This window comes from Haliotis rufescens, unplaced genomic scaffold (assembly GCF_023055435.1).
Source record: "Haliotis rufescens isolate VD_foot unplaced genomic scaffold, xgHalRufe1.0.p SCAF_14, whole genome shotgun sequence".
Classification (NCBI taxonomy): domain Eukaryota; kingdom Metazoa; phylum Mollusca; class Gastropoda; order Lepetellida; family Haliotidae; genus Haliotis; species Haliotis rufescens.
In genome coordinates this window covers 6,166,307-6,186,540 of record NW_025963824.1, presented here as the reverse complement: position 1 = coordinate 6,186,540, position 20,234 = coordinate 6,166,307, and the positions used below count along the sequence as shown (strand labels likewise).

Below are 20,234 nucleotides of genomic sequence, written 5' to 3'. Positions count from 1 at the left end.
GTTCCTACCTCCCTGTAGCAATGTTCCTACCTCCCTGTAGGAATGTTCCTACCTCCCTGTAGCAATGTTCCTACCTCCATGCAGCAATGTTCCTACCTCCCTGTAGCGATGTTCCTACCTCCATGTATCAATGTTCCTCCCTCCCTGTAGCCATGCACCTACCTCCCTGTAGCAATGTTCCTACCTCCATGTAGCAATGTTCCGTGGTTGTAGTATTCAGAATGCAGCTGTAGTCGACTTAGTCTGGTGTAATACTCAGTGTTTATTACAGACGTTCAGCCTCTTCTTGAACTTCTTCCATCACTTGTGTCGTCTCACTCTCTCTGTTCATTTCTCCTACATAGTGAATACAGATATTATAATATAGATAATACTGTACACAGAACCGTGCCCTACACATAGACAAAGTGATGCATTAAATGTTGTCTGCTAGTATATGATTTCTAGTCAAATCAAGGGGCACGGGTGGCCCAGTCGTCTAAGGCACTGTGATTTTCGCTGTACAGAGTTGCGTCCCTTGGGCACACCAGAAACCTATGATTGTGGGTTCGAATCCCGGTTCGCCCCAATTATGTTTCTAGGTTTGTCGGCACCATGCCTGTGCTCGTGGGTTTAACCAAAATGGTAAACGTCCGAGACCTGCCTCACTTTGGGCTTTCCTACCACATTAAGCTGACACGCCGTGATATAACTGGAATACTGTTAAAAGCGTCGTTAAACACAACTCACTCACTCACTCACTCTGGTCAGATCAGCCAATACTGTTGATATTTGTTAGTATTTATGGAAGTGGTTGGGTAGCCCAGGGGTTAAGGTGTTTGCTTGGATGTGTAAGTCCTGGGTTTGATTCCTACATTGTTGGTGTGCTTCTATGGTGTTTGTTGTCAGGTGCAGCACTCCCGATAAACTGTTTTCGTTCAATAGGCCAAATAAATCACAGTTATTTCTTTATGACCCCATGGAGATTCCGGGTAGAATTGGCCACCAGGGTCCCGTTCCTTAAAACGATCTTAGCGCTAGGACTGCCGTACGTCTATGTTAAAGCATGGGAGTTACGATCGACTTAGCACTATGATCGCTTTGTGGAACGGGGCCCAGCAACCTATGCTGGTTGTAGGGCTACTTGATGGATCGGTGGTCAGACTCGCTGACTTGGTTGATAGCGTGTCACAGTACCCTGTCAGTGTGGATAAATGCTCATAATATCAATCACTGGTCTGTCTGATCCAGACACGATTATTTACAAGCTGATCATATGGCTGGTTGGTTGGTTGGTTTGTTGTTTAACGCCGCACTCAGCAATATTCCAGCTATATGGCGGCGGTCTGTAAATAATCGAGTCTGGACCAGACAATCCAGTGATTAATATCATGAGCATCGATCTACGCAATTGGGATCGATGACATGCATCAACCAAGTCAGCGAGTCTGACCACCCGATCCCATTAGTCGCCTTTTACGACAAGCATAGTCACCTTTTATGGCAAGCATGGGTTGCTGAAGACCTATTCTACCCCGGAATCTTCACGGGTCTCATATGGCTGGAATATTGCTTTTTTTCATCAAAACCATACAGATAAGCCATGCTACTGATAATTTTATATTAACTTTAGACAGATGCTAATTGCTTTAGTTTGGGTGGGCATAGTAGATAGTGGATTTGATTAGCTAGTTTTGTAAGCTGTACGTTGCTTGTTAGCGGATATATTGGCGCTAGTCGGGGGTTTAGTTGTAGATAGGCTTGGGTATGGGTCTAGGGTGCCGTTGTACAAAGCGATCTTAGCGCTAAGGTGATCGTAACTCCCATACCTTAACATAGACTATATTGTACCTCTCCCTTCCACAAATGCTGGATCTGCCCTTGCAACTAATGTTATCAGCTAGAAGCCAGGGTGCTGTTGTACGAAACAACCTTAGCGCTAAGACTGTTGTAAGTCTGTGTTAAGGAATGGGAGTAACGACCACCTTAGCGCTAAGACTGTCGTAAGTCTGTGTTAAGGAATGGGAGTTACGACCACCTTAGCGCTAAGACAGTCGTAAGTCTGTTTAGGAATGGGAGTTACGACCACCTTAGCGCTAAGACTGTGGTAAGTCTGCGTTAAGGAATCGGAGTTATGACCACCTTAGCGCTAAGACTGTCGTAAGTTTGTGTTAAGGAATGGGAGTTACGACCACCTTAGCGCTAAGACTGTTGTAAGTCTGTGTTAAGGAATGGGAGTTACGACCACCTTAGCGCTAAGACAGTCGTAAGTCTGTATTAAGGAATGGGAGTTATGACCACCTTAGCGCTAAAACTGTCGTAAGTCTGTATTAAGGAATTGGAGTTACGACCACCTTAGCGCTAAGATCTCTTTGAACAAAGGCACCCTGGCTTGTAGCTGATAACATGAGTTGCAAGGGCAGATCCAGCATGTGTAAAAGGGAGGGGCCCAAAATATCAAAATATCCTCTCTTAGATAATTAATATAACTGCCTACAACATACTACATTTGGTTCTGAAAGGGCGAGGGGGCACGGGTGGCCCAGTCGTCTAAGGCGACGCAATTCGCTGTGCAGAGTTGCGTCCCTTGGGCACTCCAGAAACCTATGATTGTGGGTTTGAATCCCGGTTCGCCCCGATTATGTTTCTAGATTTGTCAGCACCATTCCCGTGCGCGTGGGTTTCACCGAAGTGGTAAATGTCTAAGACCTGCATCACTTCGGGCTTTCCTCCAACATCAAGCCGCGATATAACTGGAATAATGTTAAAAGCGGGGTTAAACCCAACTCATTCACTCACTCTCAAAGGGCGAGGAAGGGGGTTGGGGGGGGGCAACTTTACTGTAAAAATTGTATTTTTACATACACTGTGACATTATAATAACAAGTTATCTTTAATTGTCAGTAATCTGACACCTTTCTATAATCTGGCTTGTAAATACTACCTGTCTGTCAAAACATTTAGAGTCTACTCGCCTGAACTTAGCTACAAGCATTTCAGGGTTCACTCTAGGAATTTTCGGACATGGGTCCTTTATGTGAAAATTTCAAATATTCCAGAGGTACACCCACACTTGCCCATACAGAACAATATTAAAATGTCCCATTGTATTTGAAAATGGGGGCCTTTTTTCAAATGTAGGGGCTAAAAGCACAAGACCCCACCCTAGAATTATCCCTGGCATTTGATGACCCGTGAAGATTCCGGGATAGAATAGGTCTTCAGCAACCCATGCTTGCCGTAAAAGGTGACTATGCTTGTCGTAAAAGGCGACTAACGGGATCGGGTGGTCAGGCTCGCTAACTTGGTTGATGCATGTCATCGATCTCAATTGCGTAGATGGATGCTCATGATATCAATCACTGGATTGTCTGGTCCAGACTCAATTATTTACAGACCGCCGTCGTATAGCTGGAATATTGTTGAGTGCGGCGTTAAACAACAAACCAACCAACCCTGGCATTTGATGCTAGTTTGATGTTATTGTTAGACAATTACTAGACAGAATTTTACTAGACTCCGGCTTCTGACTTGTACCTAACATTAAAGACTGCGCTAGAGCCAGGTAACCCTCAGTCATGAGGTATTAAAACGCTGTTTGATTAAACTAATTTTGGCTTCACAACTGATCACGTTATATATAGGTTGGGGGATCTGGGAGATCAAGACGGTAGGTAGATTGTTGTATATTGTTGACTAACTAATCATAGCATTACAGAATTTATTTTTCAGCATTACAAAATTTAAAACTTTTATATTCTTGTCTATATGTTTTTACTTTAGCATTGTATAGGATTGAAATATTTTGTGGGAAATAGTTGTAGCTAAAGAATGGGATGAAAAAGTATTGAAATTTGTTTCCGAAAAAATTACGTCCCAAGTTCAAATAATTCCTCCTAAAGTCAACAATGAACTGAAATACATAAATATTAATTTAATTAGTATTTTATTTTAGTTGATAGTTTATTGGATAAGCAAGGATAATCTGTATAATCTACTTACATAAATTGCATCATTGTTCAGGTCACAAACAACAAAACTCAAGTACAGTTTCCACTAACATACAATTCCAAGACTAGTGCTATGACTTGTACATCTAATAGTTATTTGATCAAAGATAATTTCAAATGCTTTTGGCTACCTACACTTTTGGCTTGACTTCTTAATTTTACAACTGGCTACCTGGAAAAAAATACTTGTAGCCATAAAATTTAAACTTTGGGGCCTGTATATAATGTATTGGGGAATCTGGTTCGGCTTCTTAGTTGATTGCCTGGCATCGTATCTGATGACTTGTAATACCAATCACTGGTTTGTCTGGTCCAGACTTGATTAGTTAAGGCTTCAAGAAATAAAAGAATTGGATCTCAGGCAATGACTTTTGAAAATATAGTGCGGGCAGGTGGTGGTTATTTTTTTTGCTTGTTCAAATTAGTATGTAACCCGATAAACAGTTGTGTATCATCAACCTGGGAAAGTGCCTCCCTACATAAACAAGCATACAAACTCCTATTGGCGCCATGGCCATAACACGAGATGCACAGTAAAGCAGTGTGCATGTAAAGGGAAGTAACTGTGTGCTATATTGGATCATGTTGTTTTTAAGTATTAGGATTTTTTTTTTTAAATTTAAAATGGAAATAAAAACAAAACATGCAGCAGACTTTATATGCTGCGGGCTGTGTCTGAGAACCAAGACTGTAATTTTTTTTGGCGTGGCATTTGTATGATGTGTGACTGAATATGTTCCAGAGCCGTGTCTGAACGTGCGGCTGGCGGACATCGTGGGTGGTCGCTACAAGAACGCAACCTACACCAAGTACGAGGGACATCGAGAGAAGGCCAAGGGCGAGTGGGTCCGAGAAGGTCAGTGTCACATGTCAATGCATCGGTTTCTTAAGATGCTGGGGGCACGGGTGGCCCAGTCATCTAAGGTGCCGCGGTTCTTAGTTGCGTCCCTTGGGCACGCCAGAAACCTATGATTGTGGGTTCGAATCTCGGTTCGCCCCGATTATGTGTCTAGGTTTGTCAGCACCAACCGTGCTCGTGGGTTTCACCGAAGTGGTAAACGTCTCAGACCTGCATCACTTCAGGCTTTCCTCCCACATCAAGCTGCCTAGCCGTGATATAACTGGAATACTGTTAAAAACGGCGTTCACTCACTCACTCACTCACAATTAAGATCCATGGTTAGAAAGGGGCATAGGTGGCTAAAGTCACCGTGCAGAGTTGCCTCCCTTTAGACCATGTGACTGAGTCAGTTGACTGAAATCATTGCTTTTCGCGGACCAGTCTTCTTAAACGACTCAATTCGCCATGCAGATGTGTCCAAAACCTATGATTGTGGGTTCGAATCCTGGTGGGCGGTGGGGAATCCTTGTGGTAAAAGCATTCGCTCGTCACGCGGAATACCTGGTTTTGATTCCCCACATGGTTACTGACACTCAAATGTCAAAGCAATAGTGAACAGCTGACAAAAAACATGATTTCATTAATAAACAGGTGAAAAAAGGGCAATTTCATTAAAACAGTATGACTGTAAAAATCAACAAAAAACTGCAAGACGCATGGTTGAGTGAGTTTGAATGGGTGGAGATGAACGTAGATGGGAGGGACTCAGAATTATTTTGTACTGTCCGCCGTAATCAATAACTGAGAACATAAAACTTTATGGAATTTAACAGGCAGGTGAAAATAGTGCAGGCTTAAAGACATTTTTCAAGCCCTGTGGTTGAAGCATTGCCTTGTTACATCAGACCCATCTTCCCGAGGCAAGAGAGTTAACTGTAGGGCGGGGATGGGTAACTCGGGTACCCGGGTCGGGTGGGTACTGAGTAGGACCCGGGTACCCACTGGACTACCCGGACCCGTGGTTAGTCACGTGGTATATTGTCTAATGGCTAAAATTATCTGGAACTCTATGGTTACACTACAAACCACTAATGTTCGCATTTCTTTCTGACAATGCACCCATTCCTTCTGATTTTTCATATGGTTGAATAAAGATATAACTTAAGTCAACTTCAGTGTATGCATGACCAGATTGTTTAATACATGTATCTAAATACGTGTTGCCAGGGCTATGCTAAAACAGTTTCCAATCAGACATTCTAAGGCATCTCCCAAGACCTAGACCGGGTAGGGTCGGGTAATAGGGGAGTGGGTAGTAAATTTCGACTCGTCCCAGCCCTAGTACCTGGGTAGTAAATTTGGACTCGTCCCAGCCCTAGTACCCGGGTAGTAAATTTGGACTCGTCCCAGCCCTAGTACCAGGGTAGTAAATTTGGACTCGTCCCAGCCCTAGTACCCGGGTAGTAAATTTGGACTCGTCCCAGCCCTAGTACCAGGGTAGTAAATTTGGACTCGTCCCAGCCCTAGTACCCGGGTAGTAAATTTGGACTCGTCCCAGCCCTAGTACCCGGGTAGTAAATTTGGACTCGTCCCAGCCCTAGTACCAGGGTAGTAAATTAGGACTCGTCCCAGCCCTAGTTAACTGTCTATAAAAGTCCAGTTTCCACCCTTGCCGAACTAGGCTGGTATAATGGAGTTACATTTTGGCTGGACTAACGAGTCTGTGCATTGTCCAATCAAAATCCCACAAAGAAATCGAAATCCGGTTCGTAAAGCGTCATGCAGTTTTCGGTCGATTGCAGGATTTGCAAAACATGTGCACCGCCAACTCGTTGTCAACAGATATTTTCTTAATCTTTTCATGCTTATAATCAAGGTGCTCACGTGATTTGATGCACTTCGCAATGTAAGACTCGTTTATCACAATATAGATCTTGATAATCGAACAGATCGTCTTGACTGGGCGCGCTATTTTTTGTTTAAAGCAAATGCATGTTATACGAGAGGTGGAATCTGATTGGTCCAAAGTAGAGGCATAGAAGGGACATAACTCATTATAGCCACTGGTGGCGCTAAAACCGATCCCAGGAATTCCAGACTTGTTCAGCAAGGGTGGAAACTGGTCTTTTGAAAGTCAGTTAACTCTCTTGCCTCGGGAAAATGCATCAGACCATGGGTCAAGTTCCCAAATGGCGTGAGGCTTGTTCTTGGAGTCTCCTACTCAATTATTGCCAAAAGTGGCATCAATTTCCCCTCACTCACTTGACCATTGCCTGACTGGAAGTACCGTATTCGACGTAATAAGCGCCCCGCTCTAATAAGCGCCCACGGCGAGATTTGCTAATATATTGGCTAGTCAACAATCCCAATTAGCACCCCTTCCGACCCCTATTCGCATATAATACGCACTCGTGTGTTATATGCACCCTTATTATTATTGGCAATTAAATTCTGGAAAAATATATCTGTCAAATATAAACATTTCAGGCTGTCAGCATAAGCCACGAAATTTACCCTTTCAACTCTGTTTTTTTCACCAAAATAATATTCTAATAAGTGCTCCCTATTTCTAGTTTTGAGAGCACCCTTGGCGCTTATTACGTCGAATACGGTATATGTGCTCTACACCTGGCCCACTTGCACAAAGCAATCTTAGCGCTGAGATGATCTTTACTCCCATACTTTAACATAGGTTTACTATAGTCTTAGCGCTAAGATGATCTTTACTCCCATACTTTAACATAGGCTTACTATAGTCTTAGCGCTAAGATGATCTTTACTCCCATACTTTAACATAGGTTTACGATAGTCTTAGCGCTAAGATGATCTTTACTCCCATACTTTAACATAGGCTTACGATAGTCTTAGCGCTAAGATCGTTTTGTGCAAGTGGGCCCTGGACTGAAAGATTTCATATGTTCTTGTATTTTCAGTTCGGTATTCTCAGTATCTGGAATGTTTCATCAGCTGTGCGACCACCACCTTGAACGCTGTTGTGATTGGCTGGATGGAGAAACATACATCTGTCAATCAAAACATTGAATTGATGAGGTGAGTTGTGATTGGTTGGATGGAGAAATATACGTCTGTCAATCAAAAGATTGAATTGATGAGGTGAGTTGTGATTGGCTGGATGGAGAAACATACATCTGTCAATCAAAACTTTTCAGTGATCAGGTGAGTTGTGATTGGCTTAAAAGTAAAGCACACAGCTGTCTGTCAAAGCAAGAGAGGAACAGACACTTCCTGTCACTGTAGTCTAGTGGATGGAGTGTCTGCCCAGAGAGCGAAAAGTCCATGGTTCAATCCTCAGTCGCATCATAAAACAATGTTTAAAGATGGTACTTGACATCAAGGGGCTAAACAAGGACTGGTCGGCTCAGAGTCAGTATTCTGTGTCTGAGTGGGGTATCCATGTGAAATCTGCGGCATGGTATCCCAGTGGGCTAGCACTATAAAACTGACATTAGTCAGGACTAGTTCAAGCAGCCACACACACATGGTTGTCAGGCTCAGTGGTTTGGTTGATTGTGTGTCATTGTAACCTGGTGACATGGATCGTTGCTCACTATATCGATAACTAGTTTATCTTGGCCACTTTCGATTATTTACAGACTAATGTCATAAATCTGGAATATTGCCGCATGCTGCTTTAAGCATTAAATAAACAAACTGTATGTCCGACACCTTTGTCTGAGAACTTTGCTGTCTGTACGCCCAACACCTCTGTCTAAGAACTCTGCTGTCTGTATGCCTGACACCTCTGTCTGAGATCTCTGCTGTCTGTATGCGCCCCTCCTTTGTCTGAGATCACTTCTGTCTGTGTGCCCCCCACTTTGTCTGAGATCTCTGCTGTCTGTACACCCAACACCTCTGTCTAAGATCGCTGCTGTCTGTATGCCAGACACCTATGTCTGAGGTCTCTGCTGTCTGTACGCCCGACACCTATGTCTGAGATCTCTGCTGTCTGTACACCCAACACCCATGTCTGAGATCTCTGCTGTCTGTACACCCAACACCTCTGTCTGAGATCTCTGCTGTCTGTACGCCCAACACCCATGTCTGAGATCTCTGCTGTCTGTACGCCCAACACCCATGTCTGAGATCACTGCTGTCTGTACACCAGACACCCATGTCTGAGATCTCTGCTGTCTGTACACCCGACACCCATGTCTGAGATCTCTGCTGTCTGTACACCAGACACCCATGTCTGAGATCTCTGCTGTCTGTACACCAGACACCCATGTCTGAGATCTCTGCTGTCTGTACACCCGACACCTCTGTCTAAGAACTCTGCTGTCTGTATGCCTGACACCTCTGTCTGAGATCTCTGCTGTCTGTATGCCCCCCTCCTTTGTCTGAGATCACTTCTGTCTGTGTGCCCCCCACTTTGTCTGAGATCTCTGCTGTCTGTACACCCAACACCTCTGTCTAAGATCGCTGCTGTCTGTATGCCAGACACCTATGTCTGAGGTCTCTGCTGTCTGTACGCCCGACACCTATGTCTGAGATCTCTGCTGTCTGTACACCCAACACCCATGTCTGAGATCTCTGCTGTCTGTACACCCAACACCTCTGTCTGAGATCTCTGCTGTCTGTACGCCCAACACCCATGTCTGAGATCTCTGCTGTCTGTACGCCCGACACCCATGTCTGAGATCACTGCTGTCTGTACACCAGACACCCATGTCTGAGATCTCTGCTGTCTGTACACCAGACACCCATGTCTGAGATCTCTGCTGTCTGTACGCCCGACACCCATGTCTCAGATCTCTGCTGTCTGCACACCTGATACCCATGTCTGAGATCTCTGCTGTCTATATGCTCGACCCCTCTGTCTGAGATCTCTGCTGTCTGCAGGCCCGACCCCCATGTCTGAGATCACTGCTGTCTGTACACCAGACACCCATGTCTGAGATCTCTGCTGTCTGTACACCCGACACCCATGTCTGAGATCTCTGCTGTCTGTATGCCCGACCCCCATGTCTGAGAGTTCTGCTGTCTGTTTCAGGGGTGCACAGCCAAACAAGAAGGAGATTCAGAGACAGTAAGTCAGTCGAGATCATCTTCATCCTCAGCATCTCATGAACAGCACAGACACCTTGATAACAACACAGACATCTTGATAACAACACAGACACCTTGATAACAACACAGACATCTTGATAACAACACAGACACCTTGATAACAACACAGACACCTTGATAACAACACAGACATCTTGATAACAACACAGACATCTTGATAACAACACAGACATCTTGATAACATTAGGCCAGACTTTTTTCTTATTTCTTTCCCAGAGTTTGATAGTGAAAAATTTGGCTGATAAAATAATAAAATATAAATGCATAGGACAGGATTTTTGTAATCATCTTAAAGATTGATTAAGATTTCTAGGTGATTTAAAAAAATTTATCCTTGGCCTCGTTTGGGTCCTTATAAATATTATGATACCTAAATCTGACTGCAGCACTTGATTTTTGTTGTCAAAGCATCCTTTACCATCAGCTGTACAAAAGATCTTGTCATTGTTATTATTTTTTTTCCTGATTTATTTATTTTTGAGATTGGATTCATAAATCAAGCAAAAAATATGTAAGGCCTAATAGCCAACTACAGATCAAATGACCTATACCAACAAACAGACAAACAAACAAACAGACAGACAAATTCATGCTTCACTATGTCTGTGTTCCTATACTTAGTATTAGAGCAAGCCAATGCTTTTGTTTTTTCAGATCTGACTTTACTATATCTCAGGGTGTCAACTCATTTGACTACAATGATCGCCTTAATCTCATCGGTGAGTAAATGTAAGCTCAGAGTTCACTGGTTGTACGGCATCACTCAACACTGAACCTTGGTGCCCGTGGGATTTGTACACATCACTCATCTCTAAGTCTGTACATTTGATCCGACCCGTGAAGATCAGGGTTAGGAAAGGTCTTCAGCAACCCATGCTTGCCGTAAGAGGTGACTATCAGGATCGGGAGGTCAGGCTGGCTGACTAGGTTGATGCATGTCATTGTATCCCAAATACGTGGATCGATGCTCATGATGTCAATCACTGGATTGTCTGGTCCAGACTCACTTATTTACAGACCGCCGTCATATAGCTGGAATATTGCTGAATGCAGCGTTAAACAACAAACAAACAAAGCAATCACTGGATTGTCTGGACCAGGCTTCATTATTTATAGACCGATGTTTTAAAGCTGGAAAACTTGTAGACTCCAAGTTAAACAACAAACAAACAAACAAACACCATCAAATCCCTTGTTATTTGTGAGTTTATGAGTAGGCAGAGTACTCTTAATATTTCTGATAAATGGTCCTTTTATTTTTGGAGATGAAATGTGTCTTTATTGTAAGGTACATCCTGAAACAATAATTGCATAAAAACACACATGATGAAGACAAAACTATTGAATGTATGCTTTAACCATGGAATGACTTTCATGAAAGTATTTCATATGAGTAATGACTTCAATGTGTTTCATCACGTTGTTTCATCACGTTGTTTCATCACGTTGTTACATCACGTTGTTTCATCACGTTGTTTCATCACGTTGTTACATCACGTTGTTTCATCACGTTGTTACATCACGTTGTTTCATCACGTTATTTCATCACGTTGTTTCATCACGTTGTTTCATCATGTTGTTTTATCACGTTGTTACATCACATTGTTTTATCACGTTGTTTCTTCACGTTGTTTCATCACGTTGTTTCGTAACGTTGTTTTATCATGTTGTTTCATCACGTTATTTCATCACGTTGTTTCATCACGTTGTTTCATCATGTTGTTTTATCACGTTGTTACATCACGTTTTATCACGTTGTTACATCACGTTGTTTCATCACGTTATTTCATCACGTTGTTTCATCACGTTGTTTCATCATGTTGTTTTATCACGTTGTTACATCACATTGTTTTATCACGTTGTTTCTTCACGTTGTTTCATCACGTTGTTTCGTCACGTTGTTTTATCATGTTGTTTCATCACGTTATTTCATCACGTTGTTTCATCACGTTGTTTCATCATGTTGTTTTATCACGTTGTTACATCACGTTGTTTTATCACGTTGTTACATCACGTTGTTTCATCACGTTATTTCATCACGTTGTTTCTTCACGTTTCCTCACGTTGTTTCATCACGTTGTTTCATCACGTTGTTTCATCACGTTGTTACATCATGTTGTTTCATCACGTTGTTTCATCACGTTGTTTCATCACGTTGTTACATCATGTTGTTACATCACGTTGTTTCATCACGTTGTTTCTTCACTATGTGTTCCAGCTACGGCGGGTGTCAACAACCACGTGTGTCTGTGGAACCCCTACGTCGTGTCCAAGCCAAGTGGCGTAAGTGCTCAAGTGTTTAACCAAATAGTTAATATAGCAGGAGTTTTGTTGAAAATTATTTAAACTCCATTAGATGTCCCTATAAACTCTATTCAAATTGTTTATTCATTGCAAACTGAAAGGCCACAGGCCCATAGTTCAACGTATTTACAAGGTAGGGGTGTTTCTTCTAACTAACAAAGCATGATGCATGTACAATGCAGTATTTTGTAATAAAGTAATATTTGAAGTTGACATGAGTATGCAAAACAAATTAATATTTGGGTAAGTTATAAACTTCTTTGGAATATACTTGTTTCTTAATTGACGATAGAGTTTACACACAAGCATAAAATGATACTCATTTTCTACAACGTTAAGGTTACAAGATGTACAGATATTGTTAGACTTTTCAAATATACCTTTATAGATCTTTAAATCATGATATCCTGCTCTGAACTGCGCTAGCGATATTAAGTATAAACTCTACTAATGGCAACCTCTCGGTATGAGCTCAGCTGACCACTCACTTGATCAAACCCAACTCACTGACTCCTCCAGGGGTGGTCGGGTAGCCCAATGGTTAAAGCGTTGCTCATCTGGCAAAAGCTCTGATTCGATTCCCGCATTGGAACAATTTGTGAAGCCCATTTCTGGTGTCCACTGCCGTGATATTGCTGGAATATTGCTGAAAGCGGCGTAAAACCATACTCACTCACTCACTCACTGCCTCCTCCAGGGTTGGTCGGGTAGTCTAGTGGTTTAAGTGTTCACTCCTCATGCCGAAGACCCGGGTTCAATTCCCACATTGGTACAATATGAAGCCCTTTTCTGGTACCCCCAGGGCAGTAATGTAGCCTAGCTGTTAAAGTGTTTGCTCGTCACACCGAAGACCTGGGTTTCGATTCCCGACATGGGTACAATGTGTGAAGCCCATTTCTGGTGTCCCCCGCCGTGATATTGCTGGAATATTGCTAAAAGCGGCGTAAAACCATACTCACTCTGGTGTCCCCTGCCGTGATATTGCTGGAATATTGCTAAAAGCAGCGTAAAACCATACTCACTCTGGTGTCCCCTGCCGTGATATTGCTGGAATATTGCTAAAAGCGGCGTAAAACCATACTCACTCACTCACTCACTCACTCACTCACTCACTCACTCACCCACCCACCCACCCACCCACCCACCCACCCACCCACTCACTCACTCACTCACTCACTCAGTCACTCACCCACCCACCCACCCACCCACTCACTCACTCACTCACTCACTCACCCACCCACCCACCCACCCACCCACCCACCCACTCACCCACCCACCCACCCACCCACCCACGCACCCACCCACCCACCCACCCTCCCACCCACCCACCCACCCACCCACACACTCACTCACTCACTCACTCACCCACCCACCCACCCACCCACCCACCCACCCACCCACCCACCCACCCACCCACCCACCCACTCACTCACTCACTCACCCACCCACCCACCCACTCACCCACCCACTCACTCACTCACTCACCCACTCACTCACTCACTCACTCACTCACCCACCCACCCACTCACTCACTCACTCACTCACTCACCCACCCACTCACACACCCACCCACCCACTCACTCACCCACTCACTCACTCACTCACTCACTGACTGCGTCCTCCCCTGTGCAGGTGCTCCGGGGTCACATGGCGAGCGTGGTGCAGGTGCAGTTCATCACCAGCAGGGGCCAGCTCATCAGCTTCTCCAAGGACAAGGTGCTGCGAGTGTGGGACGTGCAGCTGCAGGTGTGCATCCAGCGCCTGGCCGGCATGTTCCCCAAGGGGCCTGAAGGTGAGAGACAGACGAACAGAACAAGCCAGAACGAAATACCGTATTCGACGTAATAAGCGCCCCACTCTAATAAGCGCCCACGGCGATATTTGCTAATATATTGGCTAGTGAACAATCCCAATCAGCACCCCTTCCGATTGATCAATGTACACAAGACTTATTTAATTATTAAATATGGGCAATTAAATTCTGGAAAAATATGTCTGTCACATATTAACATTTCAGGCTGTCAGCATAAACAACGAAATTTATCTTTCAACTCTGTTTTTTTTCACCAAAATAATATTCTAATAAGAGCCCCATATTTCTAATTTTGAGAGCGCCCTGGGCGCTTATTACGTCAAATACGGTACTGTAAATCTGGACAGTAATGTGCTTTAAATTATAGTCTGGAAGGTAATTTAAGGTACCGACGTTTACTACAATATCTGAAAATCTATCGGACCTACTCCAGTCAAAGTTGGTATGAGATTATTAAACAGTCATACATTACTGGATATTACATTTAAAGACAATCGGTGCATGAATAAAAAATCTGTCTATTTAGCTATCACTATATTTCATCAACAACCAGACCTGTTCGTCACGTGTGGAACGAGCATTCATTGTAACAGCCATCTGTATAATGCTACCCCTGTGTCACAGGGCCATATGACACAGTTGAACCAATCAACTCAACTCGAAAGGGTGCATGGGAATCACGCACGCACGAATAGACATATTTTTTATTCATCCACCGATTGTCTTTAAATGTAATATCCAGTTATGTATGACTGTTTAATAATCTCATACCAACTTTGACTGAATGCTGAGTAAGTGCATACTCACCGACAAAAGAAACGCAACTACTGTACTTGTTGGTTAATATATGAAGACTTCTCATGTTCAAGATACATAAGATTGGTTTGATGCACAAACGAACATACTGGTATGTTTTGTGAACTGACGCTCTTGAAGTATCACGTGTGACATCATAGATCCTTGACTCGAGATGCACCATTTGTCTCGTACAGGATAAGCGTGCGGGGGTTTGGAAATCACGTGCAGCATATCGTGATAAGAATAAAGACACCGTGGCAACACCTGAATGATTGTTAGTTTTGTCATTAAGTGGTATACATTGGAAACATCTCTTCTTAATGTAGATAAGACCGATGAAGATTCCAGGGTAGAATAGGACTTCAGCAACCCATGCTTGCCGTAAAAGGCGACTATGCTTGTCGTAAGAGGCGACTAACGGGATCGGGTGGTCAGACTCGCTGACTTGATGATGCATGTCATTGATCCCAATTGCGTGGATCGATGCTCATAATATCAATCACTGGATTGTCTGGGCCAGACTCGATTATTTACAGACTGCCATCATATAGCTGGAATATTGCTGAGTGCGGCATTAAACATCAAACCAAACCTATGGAATCAAAGAAAATTTTTTAGATTTCTGAGAATCATTTAGATTCTACCCTTTCATGGTTCTGCTTCCAGTGCAGAGTACTCTGTTCTTTGACGAGGGCAAGGACCGCAATGGGAACGACCGAAGCCGCCTGTTCATCACTTTCAACTACCAGCTGACTGCCATGGACATGAAAGTCGAGATCCGAGACCGCATCATGTCCCACGAGAAGCCCATCGTAGCTGCCCTGTACAATAACACGTACAACCAGGTGAGTGTGTCCCCTAGCATGAGAGACCACGTCCCACGAGAAGCCCATCGTAACTGCCCTGTACAATAACACGTACAACCAGGTGAGTGTGTTCTCCTAGCATGAGAGACCACATGTCCCACGAGAAGCCCATCGTAACTGCCCTGTACAATAACACGTACAACCAGGTGAGTGTGTTCTCCTAGCATGAGAGACCACATGTCCCACGAGAAGCCCATCGTAACTGCCCTGTACAATAACACGTACAACCAGGTGAGTGTGTTCTCCTAGCATGAGAGACTGCATCATGTCCCACGAGAAGCCCATCGTAGCTGCCCTGTACAATAACACGTACAACCAGGTGAGTGTGTCCTCCTAGCATGAGAGACCACATGTCCCACGAGAAGCCCATCGTAACTGCCCTGTACAATAACACGTACAACCAGGTGAGTGTGTTCCCCTAGCAACAGAGACCACATGTCCCACGAGAAGCCCATCGTAGCTGCCCTGTACAATAACATGTACAACCAGGTGAGTGTGTTCTCCTAGCATGAGAGACCGCATCATGTCCCACGAGAAGCCCATCGTAACTGCCCTGTACAATAACACGTACAACCAGGTGAGTGTGTTCTCCTAGCATGAGAGACCGCATCATGTCCCACGAGAAGCCCATCGTAACTGCCCTGTACAATAACACGTACAACCAGGTGAGTGTGTTCTCCTAGCATGAGAGAGCGCATCATGTCCCACGAGAAGCCCATCGTAACTGCCCTGTACAATAACACGTACAACCAGGTGAGTGTGTTCTCCTGGCATGAGAGACCGCATCATGTCCCACGAGAAGCCCATCGTAGCTACCCTGTACAATAACACGTACAACCAGGTGAGTGTGTTCTCCGAGCATGAGAGACCACACGTCCCACGAGAAGCCCATCGTAGCTGCCCTGTACAATAACACGTACAACCAGGTGAGTGTGTTCTCCTAGCATGAAAGACCACACGTCCCACGAGAAGCCCATCGTAACTGCCCTGTACAATAACACGTACAACCAGGTGAGTGTGTTCTCCTAGCATGAGAGACTGCATCATGTCCCACGAGAAGCCCATCGTAACTGCCCTGTACAATAACACGTACAACCAGGTGAGTGTGTTCTCCTGGCATGAGAGACCACATGTCCCACGAGAAGCCTATCGTAGCTGCCCTGTACAATAACACGTACAACCAGGTGAGTGTGTTCTCCTGGCATGAGAGACCACATGTCCCACGAGAAGCCCATCGTAGCTGCCCTGTACAATAACACGTACAACCAGGTGAGTGTGTTCTCCTAGCATGAGAGACCGCATCATGTCCCACGAGAAGCCTATCGTAGCTGCCCTGTACAATAACACGTACAACCAGGTGAGTGTGTTCTCCTAGCATGAGAGACCGCATCATGTCCCACGAGAAGCCCATCGTAGCTCCCCTGTACAATAACACGTACAACCAAGTGAGTGTGTTCTCCTAGCATGAGAGACCACATGTCCCACGAGAAGCCCATCGTAGCTGTCCTGTACAATAACACGTACAACCAGGTGAGTGTGTTCTCCGAGCATGAGAGACCACATGTCCCACGAGAAGCCCATCGTAGAGCTGTCCTGTACAATAACACGTACAACCAGGTGAGTGTGTTCTCCTAGCATGAGAGACCACATGTCCCACGAGAAGCCCATCGTAGCTGCCCTGTACAATAACACGTACAACCAGGTGAGTGTGTTCTCCTAGCATGAGAGACCACATCATGTCCCACGAGAAGCCCATCGTAACTGCCCTGTACAATAACACGTACAGGCAGGTGAGTGTGTTCTCCTAGCATGAGAGACCACATGTCCCACGAGAAGCCCATCGTAACTGCCCTGTACAATAACACGTACAACCAGGTGAGTGTTCCCCTAGCATGAGAGACCACATGTCCCACAAGAAGCCCATCGTAGCTGCCCTGTACAATAACACGTACAACCAGGTGAGTGTGTTCTCCTAGCATGAGAGACCACATCATGTCCCACGAGAAGCCCATTGTAACTGCCCTGTACAATAACACGTACAACCAGGTGAGTGTGTTCTCCTAGCATGAGAGACCACATGTCCCACGAGAAGCCCATCGTAGCTACCCTGTACAATAACACGTACAACCAGGTGAGTGTGTTCTCCGAGCATGAGAGACCACATGTCCCACGAGAAGCCCATCGTAGCTGCTCTGTACAATAACACGTACAACCAGGTGAGTGTGTTCTCCTAGCATGAGAGACCGCATGTCACACGAGAAGCCCATCGTAACTGCCCTGTACAATAACACGTACAACCAGGTGAGTGTGTTCTCCTAGCATGAGAGACCACATGTCCCACAAGAAGTCCATCGTAGCTGCCCTGTACAATAACACGTACAACCAGGTGAGTGTGTTCTCTTAGCATGAGAGACCACATGTCCCACGAGAAGTCCATCGTAGCTGCCCTGTACAATAACACGTACAACCAGGTGAGTGTGTTCTCCTAGCAAGAGAGACCACATGTCACATGAGAAGCCCATCGTAACTGCCCTGTACAATAACACGTACAACCAGGTGAGTGTGTTCTCCGAGCATGAGAGACCACATGTCCCACGAGAAGCCCATGGTAGCTGCCCTGTACAATAACACGTACAACCAGGTGAGTGTGTTCTCCTAGCATGAAAGACCACATGTCACATGAGAATCCCATCGTAGCTGCCCTGTACAATAACACGTACAACCAGGTGAGTGTGTTCTCCTAGCATGAGAGACCACATGTCCCACGAGAAGCCCATGGTAGCTGCCCTGTACAATAACACGTACAACCAGGTGAGTGTGTTCTCCTAGCATGAAAGACCACATGTCACATGAGAATCCCATCGTAGCTGCCCTGTACAATAACACGTACAACCAGGTGAGTGTGTTCTCCGAGCATGAGAGACCACATGTCCCACGAGAAGCCCATCGTAGCTGCCCTGTACAATAACACGTACAACCAGGTGAGTGTGTTCTCCTGGCATGAGAGACCACGTCCCACGAGAAGCCCATCGTAGCTGCCCTGTACAATAACACGTACAACCAGGTGAGTGTGTTCTCCGAGCATGAGAGACCGCATCATGTCACACGAGAAGCCCATCGTATCTGCCCTGTACAATAACACGTACAACCAGGTGAGTGTGTTCTCCTGGCATGAGAGACCACATGTCCCACGAGAAGCCCATCGTAACTGCCCTGTACAATAACACGTACAACCAGGTGAGTGTGTTCTCCTAGCATGAGAGACCGCATCATGTCCCACGAGAAGCCCATCGTAGCTGCCCTGTACAATAACACGTACAACCAGGTGAGTGTGTTCTCCTAGCATGAGAGACCACATGTCACACGAGAAGCCCATCGTAACTGCCCTGTACAATAACACGTACAACCAGGTGAGTGTGTTCTCCTAGCATGAGAGACCACATGTCCCACGAGAAGCCCATCGTAACTGCCCTGTACAATAACACGTACAACCAGGTGAGTGTGTTCTCCTGGCATAAGAGACCACATGTCACACGAGAAGCCCATCGTAGCTGCCCTGTACAATAACATGTACAACCAGGTGAGTGTGTTCTCCTAGCATGAGAGACCACATGTCCCACGAGAAGCCCATCGTAACTGCCCTGTACAATAACACGTACAACCAGGTGAGTGTGTTCTCCTGGCATAAGAGACCACATGTCCCACGAGAAGCCCATCGTAGCTGCCCTGTACAATAACACGTACAACCAGGTGAGTGTGTTCTCCTAGCATGAGAGACCACATGTCCCACGAGAAGCCCATCGTAGCTGCTCTGTACAATAACATGTACAACCAGGTGAGTGTGTTCTCCTAGCATGAGAGACCACATCATGTCCCACGAGAAGCCCATCGTAGCTGCCCTGTACAATAACACGTACAACCAGGTGAGTGTGTTCTCCTAGCATGAGAGACCGCATCATGTCCCACGAGAAGCACATCGTAGCTGCCCTGTACAATAACACGTACAACCAGGTGAGTGTGTTCTCCTAGCAAGAGAGACCACATGTCACAGGAGAATCCCATCGTAGCTGCCCTGTACAATAACACGTACAACCAAGTGAGTGTGTTCTCCGAGCATGAGAGACCACATGTCCCACGAGAAGCCCATTGTAGCTGCCCTGTACAATAACACGTACAACCAGGTGAGTGTGTTCTCCGAGCATGAGAGACCACATGTCCCACGAGAAGCCCATCGTAACTGCCCTGTACAATAACACGTACAACCAGGTGAGTGTGTTCTCCTAGCATGAGAGACCACATGTCCCACGAGAAGCCCATCGTAGCTGCCCTGTACAATAACACGTACAACCAGGTGAGTGTGTTCTCCTAGCATGAGAGACCACATGTCCCACGAGAAGCCCATCGTAGCTGCCCTGTACAATAACACGTACACGTGAGTGTGTTCTCCTAGCATGAGAGACCACATGTCCCACGAGAAGCCCATCGTAACTGCCCTGTACAATAACACGTACAACCAGGTGAGTGTGTTCTCCTAG

At 45.2% G+C, this 20,234-nt stretch overlaps 1 protein-coding gene across 2 annotated transcripts in view; it reads left to right on the top strand.

The window, feature by feature from the left end:
- The window catches only part of LOC124112903 (WD repeat-containing protein 49-like), a 143,845-nt gene that overhangs the window by 19,617 nt on the left and 103,994 nt on the right, over positions 1-20,234 (top strand). For both annotated transcript variants that reach the window (XM_048395691.1, XM_048395690.1), the window contains 7 exons: positions 4,732-4,845; positions 7,764-7,881; positions 9,842-9,877; positions 10,573-10,637; positions 12,137-12,201; positions 13,855-14,014; positions 15,500-15,678. In XM_048395691.1, coding sequence (XP_048251648.1) covers positions 4,732-4,845; positions 7,764-7,881; positions 9,842-9,877; positions 10,573-10,637; positions 12,137-12,201; positions 13,855-14,014; positions 15,500-15,678 — 737 coding nt within the window. The remainder of the gene's footprint in view (positions 1-4,731; positions 4,846-7,763; positions 7,882-9,841; positions 9,878-10,572; positions 10,638-12,136; positions 12,202-13,854; positions 14,015-15,499; positions 15,679-20,234) is intronic.